We start from the raw sequence: 20,518 nt of genomic DNA on the forward strand, positions 1-20,518 counted from the left end.
TCCTCTACTGAAGAGATTTGCTAGGGAGATAACCCCTCTCCTCGAGTTGCCCTTAATTGTCTTGAAGGATTCTCCTTCAAAGATGTGAACTAAACATGCCATTGCTGTTTATACTTTATTTTTTCTGCGATTTTTGATGTAACTGATCTGTTGCATCTTCTTGCTGTTTCATTATCAATTTCTGCAATTTTTATTATTGTATCTTAACCTTTAATGTCTTTGATGTTTTTAGAGCAAAACATACAAAATGTTTACTTTTTTTCTCCATCATCTTAAATAGAAAACATTTTATTAAAAGTGAACACGATCTATATCTACCCGTTTTTATTTATAGTATGCAGTACAGTTTATGGTGTAAAATGTGAAATACTTTACTGAAGTTGTTTTCTCGACTTGGAATGGATTAAAAATTACATACATTTATTCTAATGAGAAAAATTGTTTCGAATCTCGAACAATTTAGTTTTCGGACAACCTGGAACGGATTATGTTCCCAGAACCGAGGTCTCATTGTATTGAGTGAATAAATACTTAGTTATGGTCTTTTTTATGTGGAGGTTAAAGTCGAGTTTGTTGTCAATGATAGCTCCAAGGTATTTAAAGGTTAACTTGCAACAAAATTCACATTACAGTTATTTGATATGAAAAGATTCACCATGTCTTACTCTGTTGTGTTGTAGGTGCAAAATATGTGGAAATGTGATTACAAGCTCTTAAAAGCTCAAAAATGAACAGAAAGTCGCAGCCACACGAAACTGCCGTAGTTTGGATTCCCTTTTCAAAACGGCTCAAATGTGATGTAGCTGTGAGAGATGGTTTCTGTTAACACTTTTTTGCAACCTTATTCGTCGAAATATTTTCACAAATATACTTCACGCTTTCAATAAAACTGTGTCTATTGTTCTTTCGCGTCTGTTTTATCGTCATTGTAATGCTGTCACTTTTAGCACTGATATCTTATAACTTACCGTAAAAAATCGTTAAACTTTTTAACCTTAGCTCGAAAGAGTACATATCATTGTCTGATAATCATGATGAGCCTGTTGGTCACCTGTGATAATCGAAAAGTGCTGCAAAAATTATTTGCGAAGTAATGGGTCACATGATCAGATTACGACTTGACGATTGAATAATGCCGAAACAAATCTGTAAAGTAGCGAGCATCTATATTTGATACGGGGTCTTCAGTAAAACCCGAAGTGTTTGACATAAACTAGTGCTACGTAGAGCTGTTCGATGTCTACCTGCACTATGCATTCAATTTCAGAGTGGTTTTCTCCTGAAAACCGAATCTTCATTTGTTACTTCGGTTTACTGAGATCGGCATTATGAACTGCATCGAACCGAGAAAGAGAAGACAGCTGCTCTAGCGATGTGATATCGTTATTAAATTGGACAGCACTAGCTGCTCTGGGAACCCAATAGTGATAATTAGATCAATCCGTCTGAGAACACAAAGCTATGAAAAATAATTAGCATTAGCTATGGTATTGTATTAGTGTTACATTGGATTCAACTCAACTCTGGTTTATTTTATTTCAGGATAATAAAATAAAAGTTTATAAGTACTTGGTAACATCTGACTTATGCAGCAAAATCTATTGATTACAATTGACACCTTAAGGCTTGAAAGCATCAGTCTTACTGTTTCCCATTAATGTTACCGTTAAATGCTAAAGATGTTAGCATATTAACCATCTCTGGTTTTAGACAACTCCTTTTTTTTGACACAATATGATCAGCAAGAGAAAAAATTCTCTCGCTGGTCACACTGGTGGCACACCCACTGTATATACGGCGTACAAATGATGCTAGAGGGGCAACTCATATTGGTGAGCCTTCCACCATGATAATATGTCTGTTGCATTGGTTATCTTCTGATATATCGCCTGTAGGAAGTCAATTTCCTTGCTTATTCTTGATTGGCTTGTATCCACCTCATCACCATAGACTATATCTCTTTTCCCTTCTTCGTCATCTATTAGAAAATCCACCAAACTATGAAATTCTGCAAAATTAACTGAAAAAAAACTTATCTATCTTATACTATATTTTGTCGATGTTAGACTGCCATACTAGGAATCTACAGAATGAGAGATTACAGAAAAAATGTTGCTTTTTATTTTCCTGTTACAATGAGATGATTTCAAGTTTAATTATCAAATGGCCATCATAAGAGAAGATAAGAGCACTCACCGTTTGTTGATGACTGGGAGGACGTTTGACCGTGGGATGTGGAGGCACCAGAAGGTTCACACTCGCTCTCCACCGATACTGAGGAACATATGAAATTTTTCACTTCTGTCGGCCACTCTTCAATTTGAGGAGATCTGCAATAGTGATTAATAAGCAATGTAGCCAATCAATTAATAGCCTTTTTATTTAAACACGCAAGAAAAAAATTTTTGTATGACAATGAATCATGATTCAACAGGTTTACAGCTCGGCTTGAACCTATGACCTAACTCACCTGTAGACATAGCGACGATTCAGGAACAACGCTGCAGCTATGTGCAGGTTTATGTTCTTGTCTTTAAATTTGGAACAGATATAACTCCACACCGCTTTTTTCAACTTTGTTGTTTCACTCTCTGTTCTATCATCATCTTCATTAGCTTTGCATATGTTTTGGATTCGCTTGAGTGTGGGTGCAATAGACGACAGTGTTACATTTTGATCTCCTGAGAGGTCAGTCAGAACAGAGAATGGCTCTAAGCAAGGGATAAGCTCTCCTAGAAGGTCGATTTGGGATTGAGAAAGAATTAAATCTCTGTGTTTTCGGCTGTTAACAAAGACCTCATTTACTGCTCTGTATTGTACATAGAACCTCTGCCGCATCTTGAATTTGCTTCCCCTGCGGGTTGAAACGTCTTGAATAAGAGCCTTCTCATCTATTCCCATATCTTTCTTCACCTTTGTTAACTTCTTTCGTGTGCCGTGTGAATAAGAGAACACGGATACTGTCTTCCTCACTGCCTTCACAAGAGCAGTGATATCCTTAGACTTCTCCATGGCAGTATTCAGCGCATTGTGTAAGATGTGCCCAAAGCAACTCAGCCTATTTACATCCATGTCTTTACACGCTTTGCCGTTGTTAGTAGCGGAATCCGTTGTTATGAATACCTTCTGTTCTAAGTAGAGATCGTATTCTAAAAGAACCTCACGTATGAAGTCACATATGGTCTCAGCTGTGTGTGCCTTTGGCAGATACATAGTAGCCAAACACCTGGTCTGTAGTAACCACTCACTATCGATAAAGTGAATGGACAATGACATGTAGGGGTCCCCAGCAATACTGCTCCAGCCATCTGTGGTGATGCTGAATGCACTCAAGTTGTTTACTTGCGATACAAGTTCACTTTTCATAGAGTTGTACAAGGCAGGTATGGCGGTGTTGGAGAAGAATTTTCTTGATGGGCATTGAAATCTAGGCTCTAACGCAGCTAGCATGTTCCTGAATGATGGCTTGTCTACAGTGTAAATAGAAACAGCTCCAGATACTATGAAGTTGGTTACTGCGCGTACCAATTCTTTGTGCTCATCTTTATTTTTGTCGAAAGGTATCATGTCAAATAGCTTCTTTTGTTTAGGATCTTCATCTGCATTATCTCTGCCACCTCACTTGTGACTGTGAGCAGCTGATGTGCTTCCTCTTGGCGAGACGCTGTACTGTGCTGGATGGTATCTTAGAAGGTGTTGAAACAGGTTTGAAGTACCCGAGTCGGTTGTTTTGACGAATTTGCTACATAAGTCACAGGTTCCCTACAACAAATGACATACCATGAAAAATAAGTTGTTATCAAAACATCACTCAAACATAATACAATCAGTTGGCCGGTGAATGGCTAAAATTTACTTCCATCTCTGAGCGACCCAGGATTTATATTAATAAAAACAGTGTTAGCCTTCACTACATTACATACCTAGTCCTTATTGCTCTCATCTGTAACAGTAAAGTATGTCCAGCAAGCACTTCTTTTCATCTTGGGATTCTTAGGGGTTGCTGACACATTAGAGGTGGATTGATCCTCTTCGGGTTCATCCTCAATCATTACAACTTCGGTTTCAGATCCTCCTTCAGTGATATTTTTGTGACTTGTGAGTATCACCCATAGATATATATACCTAGATTGGCCAATAATAACTATTCCCATCGGTTGCCTTGTCAGACATAAATAGCACGACGTAACGTCACTGTATTGTACCTCTTGCTTGACTGCACTGCTGTTCACATTGAATCTAATGGAAAGAAGGTAACAAAATTACATTTATTTTCACATAAAAACCTTCTTGGATACATAATCCAGTCAACTAAAGCAATTCTGTGATAATATCTGATAACCACCATAGATTAAAACTATAAAAGCTATGAATTGTTGCACACAAATCATGAGCCATCATGGCTTTATTTGCAACCCTCTCTTATCCCCATTCTCTCTTTTCCCCTTCTCCAAAGAAGAAGTGAGAAAGGAAAAAGAGAGAAGGGGGAAAGGTGAGGGGGGGGGGGCAAATAGCCAACCCACCCAAAGAGCCAGACCCTGGCTAGGTAAAAGTCTATTATCATGTTGAACTAAACATTATTAAGTACAGTAATACTTCAACTTACGAGTGCTCCAACGTACGAGAAACTTGAGATACGAGCCAGCTTTTAAGCAAGTTTCAGTACTAACATACAAGCCATGTTTGAGATACGAGCACGTGAGTCAGTTGCCAAGTATGCCGAAGGTGTTTTATGAGAACAGCATCACTCTGTATTTTTCAACTACTCAGATTTATACCTCGGTACTGCGTTTTTGTGCGCGATTTTCAGTGCAGAATTACACTGTATGTGAATTAAAAGTACTCTGCGTTGACTGAAAGTTTGCCAGTAAAATGAAAGATGATGCAAAGAAAAAGCAACTGATAACAGTTGATATTAAACAGAAAATTATTGAAAAATATGCGAAATGTGTATGCGTGATTGAGCTAGCTCAGCAATATGACAGAAATACATCCACAATTATCAAACAGAAGGATTATATTCAGGGCATTTAGTTCGCAAAAGTACTAACCATAGTTTCTAAACGGCGCAGCGATCTTCACGACCGCTGATGGAGAGACTGCTCAGGCATTTAATTGGATAAAAGATAAACAATTCTCCGGTGACAGCGTAACTGAAACGATGCTACGTGAAAAGGCCAGTGCTATCTATCAAAACTATAAAAATAGACATTCGGACAAGTTGGCTAGTGGTTGTGCATTAATCCTTTGTGACGACACATGTGTTCGTCCTAATCGCAACATGTTGAAAGGGCGACAAAGGCGAACGTATTTAGATAGATTTATTTTAAGACGGCCGGCTAGTCGTGAAAGCGAAACAAAGGAAAAATTAGCTAACCAGCGAGAAACTTTAAACTACGAACGCCGAAGAAATTTTAATTACGTCAAGTTAAAAATGAAAGTTTGCTTTTAGGTTTGCTTCTGAGTTTGTCTTTTAAGACATTGATAAAATTCAAATTTATCAAAGACAACTGTTGTAATGAAGGATAACTTATCTCCCTCCCTCGCAAATGCTAGCATTAGCTGCTATTGTATATATTTAATTTTACATTTTAAATAATCACATTTTTTGTATTATTTTTTAATTGTTGCTTTTTGAAAGCATGTGGTAAATTATGACAATAACCAACATGTTCTTTCTGTTACAATATCTTGTTTTGAGTGTTTTATTTGCATTTTTAGAGTATGGAAACCAAGCAATATATATTTAATTGTTCGATATATAAATAAATTGCGCCAACATGCGAGTATATTAACATACGAGCTCAGTCTCAGAACGCATTAAGCTCGTAAGTTGAAGTATGACTGTATAAGTTTTTAGCTTTTAAGAGCTTGTAATCACCTTCTCATATATTTCACACCTACAACACAACAGAGTAAGGCATGGTGAATCTTATGATACCAAATAACTGCAATGTGAATTTTGTTGCAAGTCAACCTTTAACTTGCTTTTGCATATTGTACAAATAACTTGGTATTGTCCTTTCGTGACTGGCTTCTTAGTGGTGGCAATTAGTACTAGCCTGGCAAAGTTTTTCACCAATCCAGCACTACTAAGCAACACTCTTGTCGCTTTCTCGCTGTGGTTGCAAACCTCAATCACCACAGGCGAAGACAAAGTCAAGCCACCCTGATTCTTAACTGTGATTAGGGAATTCGTTGCTTGGTTTACATCAACGTTGGTAACATCCACGATGCTAGTGATACAATCATTACACTTCAGCTTTGGTGACCTAGCCAGCTACATAGCCAGCTGTAAAATAATCATTCTGTCTCATTTTTGACTTCAGACATACTTGCATACTCATCATATTTAGTCATGTTTAGTTCAGCATATTAGTCTATATACCTAGCCAAGGTCTGGCTCTTTGAGTGGGTGGGCTATTTCCCCTCCCCTCTCCATTCCCCTTTTCTCTTTTCCCCTTCTAACTTATTCTTTGGAGAAGGGGAAAAGAGAGAATGGGGATAAGAGAGGTTGCAAATAAAGCCATGATGGCTCATGATTTGTGTGCAACAATTCATAGCTTTTATAGTTTTAATCTATGGTGGTTATCAGATATTATCACAGAATTGCTTTAGTTTACTGGATTATGTATACAAGAAGGTTTTTATGTGAAAATAAATGTAATTTTGTTACCTTCTTCCCATTAGATTCATTGTAAACAACAGTGCAGTCAAGCGTGAGGTACAATACAGTGACGTTACGTCGTGCTATTTATGTCTGACAGGCTTTTTCCCTATTGGCCAATCTAGGTATATATATCTATGGTATTACCTGAGTAAGTTTATAATAATGATCATAACAATTCTTTCTGTACACATATATGTTTGCTATTTAATTTTTATAACTTAATATTTTTTAAGAAAAAAAGTCTTCCCATTATGCATTCTATTCCTACTATTCGTATCACTATGTATGTAATTCGAATTCGACTGTGTTAATTTGGTAATCATTCTCACTGTTACTGATGGAGTAAATCATATTTCATTAATTAATTGCATGAAAAAATTAATTGAATGACCTTTGTATCTAATCAATTGTATCCAAACGATTGAATAAATATAAATAAAAAAATTGCAATACTCTAAGGACAACTACAATCAATGAAGATTAATGCCATAATAAGATATTACAAATATAAGTTTCTTAACTATAAAACATCACGAATTAATTTGGCAACAGTCAAGTCTTGCTACATTTTGGATGAAGAAAAAATCATTTGCTGAACGGTCAATGCTTTCACGAAAATTTGCTCAGGAAGCTGCTGCCTGGGCATGCGCAAACGCAGTTGTCTTCATACGCAGTTGTCTTCTCCGTCTAAATCGATGAACCGAGAGAGAACAACTATCGAAAAACCGAATGCACTCGAATCGTTATCCAGCACTAGTGCTACGATAAGTTTTATATTGAACTTTTTATAGGCCTTTCAATTCATGTAAGAACATACGTGACAAGACGATAACCAAATTTCGTGGTTATGTCATCGAAATAAAAAGATTCTAATCTACGGCGGCTTTTCGTTTTTGAGCTATTAAGAGCTTGTAATCACATTTCCACATATTTGGCACTTACAACACAAGAGAGTAAGACATGGTGAATCTTTTGATACCAAATAACTGTAATGTGAATTTTGTTGCAAGTCAACCTTTAAAGTGAGTGACAGATGTTATCTATTGGCCTTTCATCAAGTATTTGTGAAAAAAGGGGCTTTCCTGTGACTTTACAAAAGAACTTGTCTCACATTCAGTGATGGTAAATCCTTCAGGGACAGTGTGGGTAGAGACAAATTGCTGCGTTAACTTGGTGAACATCTGTGCGGTATAGGGGTCTAGGTGCCTTAGCAGTGAGGTGATCAGGTAATCTGGGCCAGCGGCTATGGAGGGGTTTAGGTTTTGTAAGAGTTTTAAGACACCATCATCGGAAACTGTTATTGCTTGGGGTTTTTGTTTTGTAGGGTTTACTGGTTTGTTTTCATTTGTTAAAAACATTGGGTTAGTGCCATCATTAAACATGGAAATTGAGAAAAGTCTCAGCAAAGGTGTTGACTATGTTTTCTGATGGTTTTCCAGTTTGATCATGCATGGTCTTGACAGTGTTGCTGGAGCCTTTTTTTGCTGATATAAACTTAGAGAGGTTTATTATTACTTTTCGTCAATTCATGAAAGATGTGAATATTTAGGAAGTTAGTCTTTTCTTGTAAGTTTTTACACTTTTTTTTTCTAGTTGAAGTATTTCTTTATTTTCGGCAGTTGGGTACTTTTTACATGTTTTGAACCGTCTATTTTTTGTGAATGTCCTTAATGCTTATGTGTTTAATTGAAAATTTTTGTTTTCTTGCTTTGAGAGGGTAGTGAGAGATTGAGGCCTTAGCCTCTGTTACAACTCCAGTTTTAAATGATTCCCAGACTTCATCTATGTCAGCATTGACAGATATAAGGTTAGTAACTTGTCTATCAAATGCTTGGGATTAGATGGTAAGTTTTACATGAATAATTTGATTGTATTTCTATTTAAAAAGGGATGTTAGTTTGGTAGGGTTTGTCTGTTTAATGTAGTCGGGTAAGTTCACCTGAAAATGGTCAGAAGTGCTTCGCTCTCCATGGGCCTTTTTAATTTCCATCTAGGATAAGACAAGATCGTGTGTTTCCTTTGATGTGCGTTCTAAAATCAACAGGTTGTAAGAGGCCATGTGTTTTAATGAGATGAAGAAAATTTGTATGCGTTTTCTTGTCTCGACTAGATTTCAGTGTTTTTCCAGTCACTGTATTTCAGGTAAATTTAAGTCGCCTGTAACAACAAAAAAGGCGCTAGTGTGAGATTTGACCCAGTCGAGTAAGCTATCTATGTTTTTGATACTAGGTTGGTGTTAAAAACAAGAAAAATAGAAGGTCAGACCTTGGATATTGATTTTCAGAGTAAGAGTTTCAGAGTCTATTATTTGGTCTACAAATGATATCATCTTTATGAGTGAACTGTCTTTGATGGCTATAAGGATACCACCGCCTAAGCTTAGGCCTTTGGTTTGGTTTAGACGGTAGATTGTATAAAGGTTTTGTCAGTTCTCCATCTTTCACACTGGAATCACGCTTGGTTTCTGTAATAGCTATTATGACAGGCGAGTGGGTGTAGATCGAAAGATTTAATTTGTGTGTTCTGTTGCTTAAGCCGTTGGCATTCCAGGTATACATTTTATTGAGTTTAACATTGTAATAGTTTGTCTCCTGAGCCCTATATATCTTGTTTTTAATCTTGTTTTTAATCTTGTTTTTTGTCTCTGGATTAGTGTCTGACAATTCTTTTCTCTTTTGGCATAGAGCATATGCTTTTGCTCGTTATTGTTTGGTCATGTCATTGGTGGCAAAAATTGGGGGTTTGGGTTTGTTAAGTTGAGACATCTTAGGAAATCATACTTCTTTATTTCAGATTTAAATCCAATTCTAATGAAGATAATTTTATTCTCATGTTGCTTGCCAACACGTCTGATGTGAACCATGTTTGTCTCAGGTGTTCCTAATTCTGTCATTAACTCAGAAACACTCTTCTTACAGTTATTCCCCTTAACTTTATCTATGTTATGGGCAATAGCAAACGGCTTGAGGCTCTCTTTTTCCTTAGTCTTTGTTCCAGAATTGTGTTCGTAATAGTTTTAAATTCCTTTTTATTTGCTTAGCTAGCTGCTCTTGTAGCCGAGACACTGCCCGGAGCTTCAGCATAGGATCTAGAGTTTTTACTGTTTCTGAAACCATGGTTTTAATTGTCTCTACCTTAGAGTCTAGATTTGACAGCAGGTCTTTCATTGAAGGCGTGTATACCACGGGTACTCCGAGCGTTGCCATAGGTGACGGTGAGAAGAAAGAGAAGAGTATACTACAAAAAGCGCACCATCTCATTTACGTTTAGAAATGCTCTCAATTAAAAATATACCTCAAATAACCTAGAAACCAAACATTTTACCAATTAAAACACTCACTCTTCTAAGGATATACAGCTTTCAAAGGGCACTTTAATGTCGCGTAAAGTTAACACACGTCGTTTAACACACGTTTAATGTAGATCTTTGAATATCGGGATTCGATATATAACGGCTACAGGACAAGCTTATGCAATGAACTTTTGACCTCGTTGGATTGGCCACAAACACGTATTTACCAAAATGCAAGAACTTTGGGATTTGCCCTTCAGTTCATCAACCTCAGAACCGACTCCGAAGCTCTGCATCGACAATAATTATTAGCCAAGAAGATTACATGGTTGAACTTAGATTGACATGTGCCGTACTGGTGGCTGCTGAGAAAGTTAGTTGCGCGCTCTAATGATTTTAGGCCGATAGTCAGCTGTGAAATTTAACTAGTTTTTGGGTTATATTTATTTACTATCATAATGAATGAAGGAAAAAACCAGCTAAAGTAGCAGCCAAAATATGGTAATTTAGTATGAATTATTTAGATTAATTGTAATAGTAAAAAAACTGATAGTTGACTGCTATAAAACCTAGCAGCTGTTCGTGTGAGACATCATTTGATTGTGTGACTCAAGAACAAACTTTTGTAAACTCTTTATGGTATTTACTTGCAACAAGTTTCTAATGATCATTGTATAATCTTCCATGTGCACTTGGGCAGTCGAGCAAGTTAAATGCAACTTGTCATTCCAATTTTTTATCCAACCTTCTTAGTTTATATGCCAATATACATTGTACTATCATTTATAGAACTGTTTATCAGCGTCAATTTTATAGTTGCAAAATAATATATTCGTTGTAGCCATAGTTTTCTTCTCCACATTGCAGTCCTATAGATTACTACTATATACATGTATTCTAGCTGAAAGCCCGACGTTGCACCGTTAATAGAATAATTGCTTAATGAACTTGAGTAACTTGCCTGAACAGCTAGATCTCTACTAAAGTCTTTTCTAAAACACTCAACCAATGAATGATTATTTTCACTATTATCGATAGCTATGCTTAGTTGCAAGTGTAGTCCAATGGGTAAGTTTGCTGGTGTTCGATGTTGAGGTTCCGAGATCAGATCTTGTGCTTTGTGGATTTTTCATTGCTAGATTTTAATTGCTATAACTGGACACAGGGTTTAATAAACAAAAAGACAAAAGTGCAGAAAGACCAACACTGAGATTTATAGATTTATTGCATATATATCGCGCGTATATATCGCGCGTATATATCGCGCGTATATATCGCGCGTATATATCGCGCGTATGTATCGCGCGTATGTATCGCACATATATATTGCGCATATATCTGGAACCAATAGTATAACACCTGTCATTTTTCATTTGAAAGCTATGCGTTCGGAAATGTTTCAAGGCACAGAGAGTTTTTTTGTCAGCTCTGCATATGAACATTATAGAGGTCATTGTTCAGGACTGAGTAAGAGACAGTTTGGCATTGTACTGCATGAAGTATTTCTATCTATTGGCACGATGAAAGGACCAACAGTCGATGGCGAAAGAGTGCAGGTTTACTCTGGCTCGAGTATAATTTTGACAGCATTCTGTTTCTTCAGCATTATTTGGATAGCAGCCTGCGAGAACTGCTGTAGATGAGGTCTTCAAATAGCGCACGTGGTTTAAAATAGAATCAAGCTGTGAGATGTCGCGTGCTTGAAAAACTTCTGCTCTCATTTTTCGTTGAAAGTGTTTTTTAGCATCTAGGGCGGTACGCCCAGCTAGCCTCCTTAGAGTACCCTGTCCAGCAGCTGACCAAGGTTGATCATCGCCAGTTTCTGTAGAGGTGAGGGCAGACTAGCAACCTGTTGTTGTTCACATATAAATTTTTCTCAAGTTTTTCAAAACAGACCAGAATGTCAAGATAAATATCATTGTAGTGTTTTTACTTTGTTTGCAACTCTCCGATTGAGTAAGCATGGCTAGCAGCTATAAAGTCTGTGAACTGGGAACTAGTTTTTGTTGTAACAAATTGTTGCCACAAGTCTGCCAGCTTTTGCTTTATAAGCGCGCAAGTGTTTCCTAAGCGAAAATTGGAACATATCGCTTCAACTTTGTCATTATAGATCTTCCGTTCCTCAGTGACTGGGGCTGCGAATAAATTCTCATGCAAAATTAAAGGTCCAAACACACTAGGCGATTTTATCGCGAGCTTCATGAGGAGGACAGAGATATTGCTGGCGTGCGCCTAAACAGACTTGAGTGATTCACTAGCAAACCATATAATGGGCACCCTCACAAGCTGTCTATAAAATTCCGTATCATTAGTTTTTTCGTAGTTAATATATTTAGGTAAATCAATATGGCGCCGTCTAGGCACCAATGTAAACAACTTTCGCTTTTGTTATTAAACTTATCTCACTTTCACAGATTGTACACTGCCTACACTACAAGACCACATAAGAAAAAAACGATTATTGTATTTTTAACGATAATATTTTACGTTTTTTTTATATATTTTATCTTGTAGTAGTTTTTCATGTTTAATATATTAGATATTTACCATCCTCAAGATGGTCAACCTTCGCAACGATCGACTCCAAATGTTGGTTTTCAACTTGGGTTTTTTGTAATTTTTGTTTATTATGGTTTGCAGGACTAGGAGTAGTTTTATTGAATTCGTGTACAATTCAGTGTTCGCTCTGAATATTTTTCAGTCGTAACAAAATAGCAAATAGTTGCTGCTGCATGTTGGTGAACATCGATAAGAAATAATTACCCGCCATAAAATTGCATTCTGGTAAAAAACCAATCAATCGAATTGCATCTCACTAGCGATAAAGTTGTGTAGAGAAAGTAGTGTTATCGCTCTGCATAAGCTCGCTCAGCAAGTTCTAGCGCAGATTAGCGCCATGCTGCGTGGTATGGCTCTTATTATCACCTAGTGTGTTTTTACCTTAACTGCGCACAATTGTGGTTAGGATAGGCAGTGGGTACTGCATCCATTTCCTCATTTGAGCTGTTCGATAGCAAGTTGTCAGACATTGATCAATGTTGATCAGCAAGTGATCAATGAAGCGGAAGAAAAGATGACATGTTGCAACATTTACAGTCATCTACTATGCTTTTAGAACTCATTCTAGATAGCTGGCTCAATTTTTGTGCCGATGGTGGTACAATGCGCTCAGGATGGAAGTTCGTGATGCATAGCCTGTTTGCAGTTCTAGCATGCCCTATAGCTACAGCCAATTGTCCAGGCTCGAACATATTGTTGCAGCATACTTCAACATTATTAAGCGTAATTCTTTGGGCTTTGTGGACTGTAAACGCAAATGCTAATGACAGAGCCAACTGTGATCTGCAGCCACTAGTCATCTGACGTGAGGGGTTGAAACTACGAACAAAACGATGTGATTATAAACTAAAAAAGCTAAACAACAGAGTCATGGCGTACCATTACAGATCTTCAGTATGATCTATATTTAGCAACACAACTGTCGTTTACCCAAATAACACTGCCTTACATAACTCACTACTGATATGAAGTGCAGCCATCCCGAAGTTGTTTAAAAACTTACTAGATAAACTTGTGAGGTTTGATAACAATGGGATCATCGTGACATTCAAACTTGACCTTACCCCAAGTATCCTCCATTGCAACAATCTCTCCGCGGGAGCCATTTACTAATGACTGTCAAGTTGATGATAAGAAAAACTGGCGCTCCATTCAAAAAAAGAATCTATAGTGTATATATAGAAAAAGATAGTACCATAAATCCATGCATTGTTATTGTGCAATGCAACAGCATGGGTAAATGATAAGCCAAATCAAGATGAATGCATATCAGTAATTGAAGGACAGACTCTTAATACATGCATGTGGTATTGCTGCAATGAGTAGTGCCTGTCAGAAATAAAATGTGCAATCTCTTTACGCCTAGCTAAGTGTATGAGTGTAATAATAACATGTCACTACCACCATAGCCACACAAAATAACTTCAAGCGATGCAGAACAACAATTAAACAGAAATATATTACACGCTATTAAGAGATTGAGGTAATAAGATCATTTTGTATACATTAACAGACTAAGAACAGTTACAATATAAAATGTAAGCAATACTAAATAACAAGGTGTTGCTTAGAATAAAAGACTCAAAAATTTCGCTGCTAAAAACTTCGGGCCAACTATTAACTTTGTGTTATTCAAATAGCCATTCCTCATGAGCAGGGCTTCTGCGAAGTATTTCCTTGGAGTCTGAATCTTCTGCCAGATGTTTTTCAACTTTTCCAGATCATCGGTTCACACAAGCAATATTATGGGCCCATGCGTCAAAATTACGCGCGTTAAAAACAGTCTTGTCGCGATCGGAACACGGAAAAGGTCTGCATTTGGACTTCAAGAATTCCATGGTCTCTGCCAAGACTGAACCATCACTTGTCTCTCTTACAGCATTGGCTAACACCATATCCCTTGTTCTTACTATCTGCAACAGCATTCCAATCACATGAGGTTTTAGTTAAAAAGTAATTGAACAAAATAAAATGTATTCTCATAAGAAAATTTGCTCCAACAAGAATTTTGAGAAAAAAGTGAACATTGGAACAAATTTACTGCAAGTGTTGAGGTTTGATTGTATTGAAGTTTAGTGCAGAGTACTGGGTTATAGTATGGTGTGGTCAGTAGTTGGATGCATACCTCAACTAGATTCACTTTGTGAGGAATATAAGCGGAAATGTCTACATGCTGATATATAGGCTCGCCAATGTCCCCATTGATCAGATTGGCAACTGGAGCCAGCTGAAAGAAGTCACCAACAATTATGCGATGCACACCTCCTAGAGGCAAGGAATTTCTTTTGATATCGTGCATCATGGCAGATAATGTCAATAAAGTCTGGACTGACAGCATGCTAATTTCATCAATCAGCATCACGGCACACTCTGCCAACCTGCAAACAATTCATTCGGCTAGAGTATTTAAAAGACTAACAGCATAAGCAATTATGTGTGACTTGTCCAACCAAATCAACCTTAATGACGTAATGACATATTGAGAGTCATTATGCCTATTAGATGCAGAAACATTTACCAATTAAATTATGTATACAATTAATTGAGTTTTAAGGCAAAGGTTGACAGCCTTGAGAAACAAATGAGAGTGAAGTGTTATAAATTGTTTCCAAATTATGTTTTGAGAAATACAAACTTGGCACTGCAGATCATTATGAATTTTTTTGCATGTTTACATGCATCTGGCATTTATTTTTCTGTTGCAAATCATTTGATTAATCCGGTAGTCTTTCTAACACACATATCTAGTTTATTTTAACAATTTTACATATATAAAGATTGTTGTAATACACTGATGGTAGAGCCTATGTTATAGGGCTGTTCATGTAATTTGTAAGCCTAGCCACTCCAGGTACAATTACATTATCCAATTTTGCGTTCAGGTACAATTAAATCAAGATTATCTACAGATTAAGACATGGGTCCACGAGATCTCATTTTAACGATAAAAGCACTCACATTTTCATATAGAACATACTTTATGTAAAGCTGAGAAAATTTCACATCTTATGAAGTTATAATTGTTGCAAAAATTTTAAATTTTAAATATGAAGAAGTACCACAAAATTGCAGTTTGAATAAAGTTTGTGGTTTACCAATGTATTCCACTACTAAAGGTAGCATATAAACGCATGGTTGTTTAAATCCTGATCAGCAATTAAAATAATGTCCTTTGTATGGTATGTCCAAATATTCCGGATAGCTGTCACATTGCTGATAGCTGTCACTTAACTGATAGCTGTAAATATCAACACTCACCACCACAAAGTCTTCGCCACCACAAAGAAATGAGGCAGAGCATACGTGGTGGTTCGATGGGTTGCATTCATAAAACTTATTTCGTTGCCATATCTGCTTAGCATTTGCTTTTGATGATCGGTCTGGGTAGCGAAAACAAGCCATATGAATTCCGAGGACTTTTTAAAAGTGAAATTCAGCTTTCTTCTGCCACTCCTTTTCTATAGTCGTCCTCAGATTTTTTTGGTCCGAAAATGAATATCTATATATGATGGGAAAACCGAACAACTGAAAAAATTATCACGAGTTTGTGCAAACATTTTCAAATGTGACAGTGGCTAGTTTAAAAGTATAAGCTGATCTTTGTCGACACCTCAAACAACGCTCGCATCAGTCTGTGCTTTTTAACGAGATGATGGCCAGAATAGTTTTTTATTGAAGAGAAATAAAACAATCCTGAACGAAAGGAAGGTCTGGTACTGATCTGGTTTGATGCAAAGTACTTTGTATACTGAAACGAAAAATAGCTCAGATTGATTGTAATTTTAATTTAGCATAGTTTTCCATATTTATATGTAGTAATATAGCACAATAATAGTTTATAAAATTAAGCATTACACATAACAACAAGCGTAAGTACATGACACTAGTAAAGACTTTAAACAGAATTACACAATAGCAAGCTATTCAGCTGAATATCCATCTAAGAATGCAAATAACTGCAAAAGATCTGAACAACACAATCGCTCACATCTAGATATAGCAGTTGTATCTAACTCAGCAAACATACTGTAATTTGTTGTTTAAAAATGGACATGTGAGGATAGTGAGTATTTGTTCCTTCGCTGCCCAAGACGGGTTGTTTTCCTATATAACAATTTTTAAACCGCAGGCCCCCTAACTCTCTTTAGAAACTGTACTTCAAACTCCCTAATTTTTTTATCACAAGCTTTTATGATGGCCACATAGTGACGGTTATGTCCATGCTTTGCTTGGTATTTGACTACAAAATGATTGCCACACTCAGTTTGATTTAATTTGAACCACAGCTGGGACTTTTTCATATTTGAAGAATAGTTTTGTGAAATTTTTTTGTCAGTTTTGTCGAATTGTTTAGACTAGTAGATTAGAGGAGGTGGCTGCTGTGAGCATCAATGACGAAGAATGCCTATCTACTACCATCTTCTCACTTGCATCAGCCTCCCAAACACCCCAAGCTCCTTCTTTATTGAAGAGATAAGAGGAAGATTGAAGAGATTGAAGAGGAAGTGTGCCGAAGTTGGCTTCGGACAAGAATTGCTGAAACGTTTTGATTCAATGAATCAAGAAGATAGACTAGACAGTTTTGGGGCAGAAGTAGCCAGAGACATTCGCTCCATTAACGAAGAGCTGGAGCAGGAGCTAGTTATGAGGGAGATAATGAATGTAATATTTAGGGCTAAGTTTCCCAGAAGTGCACATGCTGCCCACACTGAGGAATTGAACGAATAGCTTTATATTATGATTTCATTTTCAATACAAACTTAGTAAATATACTTTGCTTGATAAAATAATAATAAATATTTGTTGCTTGATATAATAATAAATATATTTTGTTTAATAATATAATAATGATAAATGTATTTTGCCTAATTATATAATAGTGTATTTGCTTTCAAAATTCTTGTGACATTAAAATTACATACAATATACAACAACAGAGTTTATTGCGTTCTGCATACATGGGCATCTTGCCGTTCCACGGCCCCATGTCCAGTGAAGTAGGATTTGAAGTGATTTCTGATGTCTGTGGCATCTTGACTATAGCTACAGTTTGTTTGTATGTGGTTATAAGCAGGTGTCTCGATTCGCCAGATACCTTCTACGATTTCTCCTCCAGGTGCTATGGAGTCGGCAAACCCTGGTGGGCTGTATGGGTTTATGTTCTGCTCTCTCATAAGATTGTGGAGAACACAAGTGGCTAGAATAATTTTCTTCGCATTATCTGGTGACATGACTAGAGTATTATCCCTCAAACATCTCCATCTAAAAATTTCAAGTAAATCTTAAACCGCGGATAATGAAAATGTCGCATAGTGCCTAATAGAAAGAAATTTTGTGCACATGGTGTTTCAAGTAGTAAAGTTGATTGCAGATTTGTGTATTGAGAACACTAACCTAGAAGTCATTATGCCAAAAGCATTTTTACGGTCCTCCTTGCCCTGCTTAGATGATAATTGTAAAATTTTTTTTGTCATGGCTGTCTAGCACTCTCCCAGAGAATGGACGCATTAACCATGGTTTAAGAGGGAATGCCTCATCTCCTACCATCACAAATGGTAATGGCTGAGAAGTTCCTGAAATAAATACTAAATCATCAAATGACTCCTATTGTACATGCCACTCTGGGAAATTGAGGATATCATCAAATGCCGATGAATATTAAGTGATATTTCAGCACTTTGTGGAAATATTTGAAAACAAGAAATTTGTGATTTAACAAAATTGTTAATTACCTGGCAAGTTTGTTGGGGGTGGTATATTGAGCTGGCCAGACTCCATTACAGCGTTAATTTAATGAAGACTGGTTTAAAGTCCCACCATCTGAAAATCGTCCGGCAGTAAACATATGTGAATATGTACTTCAACATCAACATATGTGAATCGGTACTTGGCATCACACAATGCCATAGGTACAGCACTAAAATAATTGAAAAGATATTTGCCATGTGACAAGTAATGTGTTAGTTTACAAGCAGATTGCTAAGACCCAACACTTGGTTTCAAATGGCAACATGGTTATATGTTGTGACATACTTCACAGGTTGGCTCATCACTAATAAAAAAATTGCAACTCTAGAAAAGAAATGTGTGGAGAGAAGGTGAGGGAGAGGGGAAATAAGAAAAAACAATCCTATAAGAAATGCTTTTCAAACATCTTGTTACCTAAAAATCCTCTTGTAATTAAAATACATTGAGCCGTTGTTTTGTGGTGTTTGAATTTGGCAATGCTTTCCATCTAGATTTCCCAAACAATTGGGAAAATTCCATGATTGCTCATATCTGTAATACGAATAAAATCAACTGTCAATTCATTGTTGAGACATTATGTTACATGATGCATAAATTGATGTGAACAACTGAAGTATTTAAGATAACAATTAGTGTTTCCTCATACATGATAATTTAGCAGGTACAAAATAGCACTTTTGTAAACAACGTTTTTTTTATTTAACTGAGAGAAAATGAACAATTATTGATAATATCTTACCCTTTGGCGATATCGAGCCAGGTATCCTCAGTAGATAGAGTTGCCAGATAAGTAGGACGCAAGCGATCCCAAATAGCATCACAAATGGTTTAAATTATTCCTTTCACTCTGATCTTTGAGTTTTTAATGGCAGAGGTTCAATTCATTTAAAGAAGTAGTCAATAATAACTAGATCCGAGTCACCACCAAAAGTGAATACATCTGTGCCTATAACTTCTCACGGTTAGTATAGCACTATTGTGAATAGAAGATTAACAAAACTGTATTTGGAAATCAAAAGTTATTAAAAGTTAGCGACAATAATCAAAGTATAACCTACAGCATGTGCAATCCAACATGGGTCATTTTGTACCCTAAAACCTATTTTCGCTCAAAATGGACATATAGAGCTGAAATTTTGCACTGTTTGGAAGCTAGGTACTTATTAACCACCCAAAAAATCATTGTTTGATGCAGTAGTTTTCGAGATGTGGCCATCAATAAAATTTTTCAGAGGTCTACCATTCAGATTTTGTGAATCAGCTGCTACACCAAAAGGCTTGTTCTTGGTGTCAAATTGAAGCTCAGAATGTGCTTCTAAAAGTGGTAGGAACAGAATTTTGATATCGATTACAAAACAAATTTTTGAGCAAAAAATAATCATACCGATCGATATGACAACACCGTGACCCATGAATTACAGAATAACAACAAAGGTACTGATTTCAGGCATGCAAGCAAACAACTGCGAAAGAAAACATTACTGATTCTCTCTTCAACTTCTGCTCTTCTTTATGCTACTGTTTCCGTTGCTCAGTCATTCTGCGACGTGCTGTTGACCTACTTCGGCAGAGAGTTGGAAAGTTTCTCAACTCTTTCAAGAGAATGTTCCCAACCAACTGCAAGAGAAAGTCAACCTTGCCAATCCTATCTTCAACTGCTGCTCTTGTTTGTAGTTGCTGTTGACTTCAGCAGTTGGCCAATTCTCTACTCAACCTTTTCAACAGTATGAAACCAAGCAACTGTGAAAGAAAGTAAACCTTACCGATTCCCTCGTCAACTTCTGCTCTTTATGCCGCTGTCTCTGTTGCTCAGTAGTTCTGCGACATGCTGTTGACCTACTTCGGCAGATTCATGGAAATAATCTCAACTCTTTCAAGAGATTGTTCCTAACCAACTGCAAAAGAAAGTCAACCTTGCTGATGCTATCTTCAACTTCAGCTCTTTATGCCACTGTCTCTGTTGCTCAGTAGTTGTGCGACATGCTGTTGACTTACTTCAGCAGTTCCGTCAATTCTATACTCAACCTTTTCAAGAGTATAAAACCAAGCGACTGCGGAAGAAAGTAAACCTTACCGACTACCTCTTCAACTTCTGTTCTTTATGTCGCTGTCTCTGTTGCTCAGTAGTTCTACGACGTGCTGTTGACCTACTTCGACAGATTCATGGAAATAATCTCAACTCTTTCAAGAGATTGTTCCTAACCAACTGCAAAAGAAAGTCAACCTTACCGATGCAAAAGAAAAAAGCC

The 20,518-nt window shown here is 36.8% G+C and overlaps 1 protein-coding gene across 1 annotated transcript; it reads right to left on the reverse strand.

The window, feature by feature from the left end:
- Nucleotides 1-1,641: 1,641 nt before the first annotated feature.
- Nucleotides 1,642-3,567, reverse strand: LOC137391966 (E3 SUMO-protein ligase ZBED1-like). The gene is made up of 4 exons (XM_068078577.1): nucleotides 2,471-3,567; nucleotides 2,197-2,330; nucleotides 1,846-2,008; nucleotides 1,642-1,786 (listed from the first exon to the last, which is right to left on the reverse strand). The coding sequence occupies exons 1-4, from the start codon at nucleotides 3,565-3,567 to the stop codon at nucleotides 1,642-1,644; spliced, it is 1,539 nt and encodes a 512-aa protein (XP_067934678.1).
- Nucleotides 3,568-20,518: the final 16,951 nt, after the last annotated feature.

This window comes from Watersipora subatra, chromosome 1, assembly GCF_963576615.1.
Source record: "Watersipora subatra chromosome 1, tzWatSuba1.1, whole genome shotgun sequence".
NCBI lineage: Eukaryota > Metazoa > Bryozoa > Gymnolaemata > Cheilostomatida > Watersiporidae > Watersipora > Watersipora subatra.